The sequence below is a fragment of the Trachymyrmex septentrionalis genome, unplaced genomic scaffold (genome assembly GCF_001594115.1).
Source record: "Trachymyrmex septentrionalis isolate Tsep2-gDNA-1 unplaced genomic scaffold, Tsep1.0 scaffold48, whole genome shotgun sequence".
NCBI lineage: Eukaryota > Metazoa > Arthropoda > Insecta > Hymenoptera > Formicidae > Trachymyrmex > Trachymyrmex septentrionalis.
The window spans coordinates 261,738-270,707 of record NW_017305652.1 but is presented as its reverse complement, the minus strand read 5'-3'; the positions used below and the strand labels follow the sequence as shown (position 1 = coordinate 270,707).

Genomic DNA, 8,970 nt, shown 5'->3' with positions numbered 1-8,970 from the left:
AAATGAATAGAAAGAAATTAATTACAAAAGTTTTTTTCTTTCATAATACAATTAAGAATTCTTCATTTTAAAAAAACGACAAGCCCACACGAAGAGACACGCAAGTACCAAGTTCTATTGTAAAAACAAAAATTTTTTAACAAGTAAATTAATTATCGTCGTATTTTTGTCAAAAACAATCAGATTAAGCAATATCCTGTTTAGATTCAATCCCGAGAGTTATTTTAAAAAATTCTTTATCCTTTTGAAAAATCAACTGAACAAACTTACGTGTATCCTGGAGGGCTCCTCCGTATAACTGAACACTGACAATTTTAGGTAAAGAGTGAATTTAAACTGCAATAATGCCAAAAGCCAAAAAAGCTGGTCTATTTATATTAGGAAAAAGGAAAAAAGAAGGGTAAGAAAAAAGAAAGGAAGGGGAAGAGTTCAAAGTGGGGCTGGAAACTATTGTTCAAGGAGAGGGAGATAGAGATCTGGAAACCGTTCCGTACCACTTTGTTTATTTAAGCCATTTTTTTGCATCTTAATATAAATCATTTCAGATACTAATCTTTTATGAGAGCGTTCTGAATCTAATATTTTAGCGTTCGCCCAATCTATCGCGTGGTCTGTGTCAAATCTGATTTGAGATGACTGAGTGAGAATTAACTGATTTTTTTAAATCATTAATATGTTCTTTTAAACGCGTCTTTAATTTCCTTTTTGTCTGACCAACGTACGAATAATCGCAGTCCTTACAATTAATTCGGTATACCACATTCGAAAGTTCATCTTTTTTTATTTTATCTTTTTCCGTTTTTATAAACCTGTTCAAGTTGTTCATAGGTTTGTATACCAATTCAAATTGAAATCAAGAATACTTCTCCAGCGTACTTTTCACAACCCAATTGCTCTTTAAATTAAAATTCTTGCTGAAAACTGACAAAAATTAAAATTTTTTGTCTGACTGTTAGATGCCCATTATCTTTAAAAGGCATGATATGAGGATGAATAACATAGGCAGCATCTCCAACAATATGAGAATCGTTAGAAAAATAGATTTGCGGATTTTCAATATATTGTCTGACAGATGAAAGCCGAAAAACATGTGCATCGTGCATCGATCCAACATTCCCAGCCAAAACACTTTTAAAGAGGAATTTTTGATGACAAACTATCTAAAAAGATAAAATAGTAACTAATAAATGATAAAAACTTCCAATTATTTTTAAAGATAGTTTTTAAATTCTTACTTATATGTGGATTAAATGATATTCTTTGTGGTTCACATATGATTGTTTATCCTGTGGAGCTATTATCTTCATGTGCGCGCCATCAATAGATCCTATAAGTTTAGGAAATCCACTAGCTCTTTCAAATTCTTCTATCACTTTGGTTGCTCTCTCACCCTGAGGCACTAAATAAATCATGGAACAAGGCATAAATAACTCTCCTCATAATACAAATTGCTGTAGTTTTTTCTACATCAAATTTTATACACGCAGACCTATAATTCGTATTTCATATAACGAAAAAATGATATAATAAAAAACTTTTCTCTTTTTCTTGACGAGAAGCTAAGATATGTTACTATACCTATATGAATCTGGTGTTGCCATCATTCATAAAGCTAATAGAAGCTGTTTCTGGACTAGTACAATAGCTTTCTGCCACTAAGTGATTTAATTAATATATGAGTCCTATTAGTTCTAATAAGAATTCAAAGGTTGTAAGAAATAATCTGTAAATAAAGTAATTGGAATTTCGCAATTTACAATTAACGCAGTTAACGCAGTTAACAATTATTCTAAAATAATCATTGTTATGATACTATAATATTTTCTTGAACTCAAGCAATGGTCATTGACTGTACCTGAAGTGTATTTTAAATTCTTCAGCAATATAATTAGAAACAATTCTTTCCACATATTCTTTGACGCAAGATCTAATTTGTGTTTCACTTTGTCTGTATAGACCTAAATCAGTAACTGTAATAAAATCTTCTACTTCTTTCTCTTTGCTCTCGTCATTATTTGAAGACATATTCATTAAAAATTTTAAATCGTCATCTTCATCATTGCTTTCACAACAAAAGAAATTGTAGTAATGTAACTTTTTCATTTATCTCCATTTCTTTTTTTTACCAATCGTCGGGTGAGATATCTATCTTTTTAGGTTATAATATAAGTCCTGCATACAATAGAAAAGATTAAGAACAAATATACGAATAAATATTAAATATTAGAAATAAAAAATTAGAAAATAAATATGTAAATACTTAATGGATATAAATAGAATATGAGACATTATATTTTGTAAACTATTTTATCATATTTTATTAACTATATTTATTGTGCGTTACGTTTAATCTCTATTCCTAATTTTTTCTTTTTCTAGTATTTAATATTTACTTCTATTCTTGATATTATTTCTTCTATTATGCGAACCATACATACACTTTCCATTTACCTTTCAGTATCAGGTTACGTTTTCCAATTTATGAATTGTGCTTATGACCGGTCCAATAAAAGAACCTTAGCATGCTATTTGTTTTGGACCGACCATTCCCATTAAAAAATTTTTCATGCACGAATATATATAAATATGTATAAACATATTACATAAATACGCATAAATATTCATAAACATGTATAATTATGCATGAAATATGTCCATACGTGTTCATACATCCTTCTTTCTTCTGTAAAATTTCTTTTTATAATAGTATAGTAGAAATAATAATAGTATTGTGAAAACATTAAAAATAATTAAAAATGTAATTTTCGTAGTATTTGTTTTAAAAAATCAAATTTGAAGAAATGTAAAAAAATTACTTATGTATAATTATATAAAAAATTATGTATAATTATGTATGAGCAATTTTTTTTACATTTTTCCAAACTTGTTTTTTTTTCTAAAACAAAAAATCTGAAAATAATCTCTTTCATTATTTTTAATGTTTTTACATTACTATTATTATTTCTATTACACTGAAAAGTAATTTTACAGAAGAAGGAAGGATGTATGAACATGTATGGACATATTTTATATATAATTATACATATTTATATATGTTTATACATATTTATATATATTCATGCATGAAACATTTTTTACCGAGTTAATGTTGTAAGCACTGGCTTAATTTCTAAGAACCAACCAATTACAGTCGAGTATTTCCCTGTTACTGTCGAACGACAGGGGAATATTCGACTGTAGTTGGTTGGTTTTTAAATTCTGATTCGATTTAAACCCTCGGTGGAAACTAAGCCACTGATAGAACTGTGAGCGTGAAATCGGACCGTGGCCTAAGGCTGCCACCAACTGTGAAACGCTAATGGGGTGATATTCAGTCCGTTTTTAAAACTGTTTTAAATAATGTCTTCAGATGTTAATACAGTCCTTGGATTGACTTATGACATCTTAAATACTTAAGACAATCTTAAGCTGATTTTCCATACGCAGCACATTGCGGCAGCAATTCGTTGCTATTGGTAAAAACTTTTACATGAGATGACGCACTTTCGACGCAAAATATATTTTGCCGCATCTCATTGAAGTTCAACCGAACAAACAATGAGCAGCAAAGAATTCGAAATCGAGAAAGTCTGCAATATTTGCCAAATGTAAAAATTGAGTATATTTACAATGAGTACATATATATATAATGAGTACATTTTTATTAAGATTTGAAGTGATGGAGATATTCTAAATTCTAGATAATTATCTGAAATGGTAATTGTCCAAATTGTAACTATACTAAGGCCAGAAGAATGAGATTGAAGGTTAAAAGATTAAAGTTTAACCAATTAGAACAAAAGAAGCCAAAATTTCTTTGTCCTCATTGGTGAAATTTCAATCTTTAATCTTTAATCTTTATCTTTAATGCACAGTCTGATTCTTGCATAACAGTTGCCATATAATCACAAGTTTTTATCTTTTTAAGTTACCATATTAATTTTCAAGCTGAGCAAATAAAAGACACATATTTGAGATTAAACTTTAATATACTGTTGCCGTTATTCCTTTTCATACGTACCAAATGCAGCGTAAGTAATTATGAAAAATTTGCATTACGTCCCAGTAAAAAATTTTTCATGCATAAATATGTATAAATATATATAAATATACAAAAACACGCATAAATATTCATAAATATGTATAATTATATATGAAATATGTCTATACACGTTTATACATCCTTTTTTCTTTTGTAAAATTACTTTTTAGTGTAATAGAAATAATAATAATAATGAAAAACATTAAAAATAATAAAAATGGTAATTTTCGCATTGTTTGTTTTAGAACAAATCAAGCTTGAAGAAATGTAAAAAAATTATTTATGCATAATTATATATAAAATTAATAATTATGTATAAGTGTATAATTTTTATTAAATGTATGAGCAATTTTTTTTACATTTTTCCAAACTTGTTTTTTTCTAAAACAAACAATGCGAAAATTACCATTTTTATTATTTTTTTATGTTTTCACATTACTATTATTATTTCTATTAAAAGTAATTACATTGAAAAAGTAATTACAATTAAACTAAAAAGTAATTTTACAAAAAAAGAAGGAATCATGAATATGTATGGACATATTTCATATGTAATTATACATGTTTATGAATATTTGTGCGTATTTTTGTATGTTTATACATATTTATACATATTCATGCATGAACAATTTTTTACTTTTTCTATAGAAAGAGAAACATAAAGTGTGTTCTTTTGTGTGTAAATAAGGAAAGATTCAATGCCAATTTTACGACACGCAGACCGGTATTCATAGTCGATTCTTGCGTTTAAGACTACCTTAAGTACAATCTTAAGATGTCATAGTCCGAGGATTATATTAGCATCTTAAGGCATTATTTAAGACAGTTTTAAAATAAAAACGGACTATGAATATCGCCCCATGTTTAGCGTTTTACAATTAACAGCCTTATGCCCGTTTTCACCAACTTAGATTAACTTTAATCTTAGTTCAACTTACTCTTTGTCTTTTTCTAAAGCCCACATACAAAAACGTAAAGCCTTAAGACAGTAAGCGAATTGCCCAATTACGATAGAGATCGTAAGGTCAGCGAATCTATTAGAGACTACTACTATTAGAGACCGTCAATTCTGGGTAAATTATTGGCGACATAAAAAGGGCCCCAAGGGCCCAGAGGTAATTGAAGAACGTTGACATTATCGACAATTGATATAAATTTGCTATTATTAACATACTACTGTGATCAAAAAGTAAGGTGAATTTTGTTATAAAATAAATCTTTATTTATTCATCCAAATCAATTTGATCCCCTTCAAAGTAATCCCCCTCCGATACAATGCACTTATGCCAACGTTTTTTCCATGCCTCGAAGCATGCCAAAAAGTCGTTTCCCGGTATAGCCTTCAAAGCGCGCAGCGATTCACGTTGAATCTCTTCAATAGATTCAAAGCGGTGTCCCCGGAGCGGTCTTTTGAGTTTGGGAAATAGCCAAAAGTCACACGGAGCTAAGTCAGGTGAATAAGGCGGTTGCGGAACGATATAAGTGGAATTTTTGGCGAAAAACTCACGAAGAATCAATGCCGTGTGAGACGGCGCATTATCGTGATGCAAAAACCAGGAATTGTCTTTCCATAAATCCGGCCTCTTCTTGCGAATAGCTTCACGCAAACGACGCATAACACTCAAATAATATTTCTTGTTGACAGTTTGGCCCGGCGGAAGGAACTCATAATGCACAACACCACGATAGTCGAAGAACTGTCAGCATAACCTTGATTTTTGAGCGACTTTGGCGCGATTGTCTTGCCTCGCCTTTAGCACGATATTCACTCGATTGGTCGGTTGTTTCCGGATCATAAGCATAGATCCAAGTCTCATCTCCCGTAATAATGCGTTCGTAGACGTCCTGATAGTCACAAATCATCTCTTTACAAACTTTAACGCGACGTTCTTTTTCGAAGAAATTGAGTGTTTTTGGCACCAAACGAGATTTTACTTTTCTAAGGCCCAAGTGATCCTTCAAAATTGTTTGAACTGAACCAAATGAAATGCCAACCATATCGACAAGGTCTCTAATTGTCAATCGACGATTTTCGAGCACCAATTCCTTGATTTTCTTCACGTGTTGCTCATCAATTGACGTTGATAGTCGTCCGGGGCGTTCCAAGTCATCAGTACGTTCTCTGCCTTCTTTGAAGTCTTTGTACCACTTATAAACATTTTTCTGCGACATAGTCGATTCTCCGAAGGCCCTCTGCAACATTCTGAACGTTTCCGCAGCCGAAATTTCATTCCGCAAACAAAATTTAATGGCACTTCTTTGCTCAGCAAAATCAGACATTGTAAAAATCGCCAAAATCACTTTTAGTCGTTTAGAAAACACAAGCGTAACTATATGACTAATGATGACATTGACATGAAATTTGCCACAGATGTCACTAACAGTAGTACCAACATAAAAATAAAAAAGTTTGCTCGAATCGATTAGCGCGGGAAGTTTAAATTAAAAATTCACCTTACTTTTTGATCACAGTAGTAAATATTTGATTCATACATTATTAAATTCATGATTTTTTATTATATAAATGTTCCATAAATAAATATGCATACTTGTAAAGTTATAATATTCTATATATTGCAGAAAAATTACAATTTTTTCTCTGCAGTCATCTCTGTTGATAATCAAACTTTGATAATAGCACTGAAATCACAATTTTAAAGAAATATCGAATATTATTGAGTTCTAAATGCATAAATATGTCCACTAATAAATCATAAAATTAGTATTTTCAGTTTTTAACTCGTAATTACTTCAATATATTCATAAGGGCGCCAACTCCCGTAAGGATGTCGGTCTTTAATAGTATCTCTTCAGTGTCCCGGTTATTCCTTCCACCATATCTAAATACGAGCGTGTAAAATATGTCAGTGTTACCAACTTTTCAAAAATTATTTGGTACTTATTTTGTAATAAAACCTTCAAAAATCGCCAATTCTAAAAAAATTATAACTTAAGTTTAAATCATAAATCTATTATTGATATGCTAAATCAATATAATTATAAGAATATTATAATTATAAGAATAAAATAGCAGACTGCAATGCATTCTGATGTTACCCTACGAAACTAAACTGCGTTTACAAGTACGTATGGAACACAGTGTAACGTCCTAGCTGGAAAACAGTCCGAAACAAAGTTGTTAAACAAGAATGACATAATACCTGGAGAATACCAAAGTGGAAATCCGAACACACCTCAGCATGTTGATTAACTATAGTACTTGTAGAAGACAGTTTTCTCCATTTAAATTAGCTTAACGAGGTTAGCTTTTATAAATATATGTACATGTACACGCACACACGCAGGCATCGGCGGAATTTGCAAAAGAAATAAATTTATGTAACAGAAAACAGCGGAATCGGCGGAATGAAGCAGTGACCAATCACGAGCGTTCCAATTCCGCATTGCGCCAATATCAATTCCGAACCATGGGACGCCATCACTCATCCGGTTGCAATCGCCAACATGCTTGATTGCTGGAAATCGCTACATTTCGATGATCCACGAACATTCATATAATCATGGATGTATAACTATGATACATCTGGTCAATATGATCCTGAAAGAAATTTGTGCAGTTTAACTGAACATTCAGTCAGTTACTGTTTTATATTATATTAATTTCTTTTTATATACAAAATATATTGCATAACAACTAGATAAAATGGAATAAATGTTTATTTTGTCTTTTTTCAAAAAAAAAAAATCATTCTGTACCAGCCTTCAGGAGACTTTCCTTATTGCGAATGTCGCAACTAAAACGAGATTCATGCATGTAGTATTTTTATAATTTATTAAATTAACATAAAGGAATTTGTCTTATTCGATGTCACAATAAAGGTTCAAAGGTCTCTCTCCTGTTGATAATAGTATGTCGTATTGATATGGTATTAGTTATGTACCATAATATATCTAAACAGTACAGGTACAGAGTTGATACGCTGTACTATAACATGAGTGTATAGCAATTGCACATAAGCCGATCAACACCAAAAAAAAACGCACTCTTTTTGTACTGCTACCGTACTGTTACGTCGTACACCGCCACCTCGTGGCAGTACAGTAATAGTACAATAGTGGTATTTTGTGCGGGTTGGTGCGAGTATCGCACGCTTGGTTATTTAGATATATAGGAATGATTGTAATTTTTCGGCAATATGTAAGATATTATAGTAATAAAGTATGCATACTTATTTATATAATATTTATATAATAAAAAATTACGAATTTAATAATATATTATCGAAATATTTATATGTTAATAATCGTAAACTTTTATCAATTGTTGATAACGTCATCGTTCTTCAATTATCTCCCCTAGGGCCTCATTGATAGGCCCTACTACGTACAATGGTAAAAATAAGAATTTGGAATAAGAAATAATGATTTCAACCTATCAGAAACCATATATCATGATGTATTCGATTTCTGATAGATGTGAAAGTCGTTATTCTTTATTCCTAATTTCTTATTTCTTCTATTGTGCGCAGGGTCGTAGTCACGAAAATTTGCCCAGGGCTGACGATCTTTAATAGTACCTCGGTGGCGCTATCTACTATCAATTATTTCCGCCATCGCCACAGCGCTATCTTCGTTGTCGACACTGTCGACAGTAGAGTCGCGAGTCACGCCGCCGGCGTAAATGAGTATCGTAGTTGCGCGTTTGTATGTACTCTCAGCAGAATTGGAGTTTGTGATATGTGTAAGTGTCATCGCGCGTTTTCTTAGGCAAAAATATTTTTCGGCAATATCACTGTTTTCTGTCACATTACATGCGTCTCTCTCTCTTTCTCTCACATATATACTCATACTTCATATCCCTTTCACTCTCGTTTTTTTGTCTTACCTTTCCTCCATCTGGCTACCTAGTATTTATCTATGTAACCATTTATCTGCTTATTTATTTATCTGTCGATTTATCCACTCAC

At 31.3% G+C, this 8,970-nt stretch overlaps 1 protein-coding gene and 1 long non-coding RNA gene across 3 annotated transcripts; both read right to left on the bottom strand.

Moving 5' to 3' along the window:
* Nucleotides 1-1,331: 1,331 nt before the first annotated feature.
* On the bottom strand, nt 1,332-2,591 carry LOC108751509. Of its 2 annotated transcripts, none has more exons than XR_001939487.1 (4): nt 2,439-2,591; nt 1,856-2,172; nt 1,579-1,723; nt 1,332-1,399 (listed from the first exon to the last, which is right to left on the bottom strand). It is a non-coding gene; the product is annotated as an uncharacterized LOC108751509 (long non-coding RNA). The 2 variants fall into 2 exon arrangements; XR_001939488.1 differs by having other exon boundaries at nt 2,452-2,591.
* Nucleotides 2,592-5,707: 3,116 nt separating this feature from the next.
* On the bottom strand, nt 5,708-6,244 carry LOC108751505 (putative uncharacterized protein FLJ37770). Its single transcript, XM_018491734.1, has one exon. It carries the CDS (start codon nt 6,242-6,244, stop codon nt 5,708-5,710), a length of 537 nt encoding a protein of 178 aa, XP_018347236.1.
* Between the last annotated feature and the right edge of the window lie 2,726 nt (nt 6,245-8,970).

Bases quoted from the DNA above. Each gene is read 5' to 3' on its own strand.
- LOC108751505 (XM_018491734.1), bottom strand. From the start codon at position 6,244: ATGTTGCAGAGGGCCTTCGGAGAATCGACTATGTCGCAGAAAAATGTT.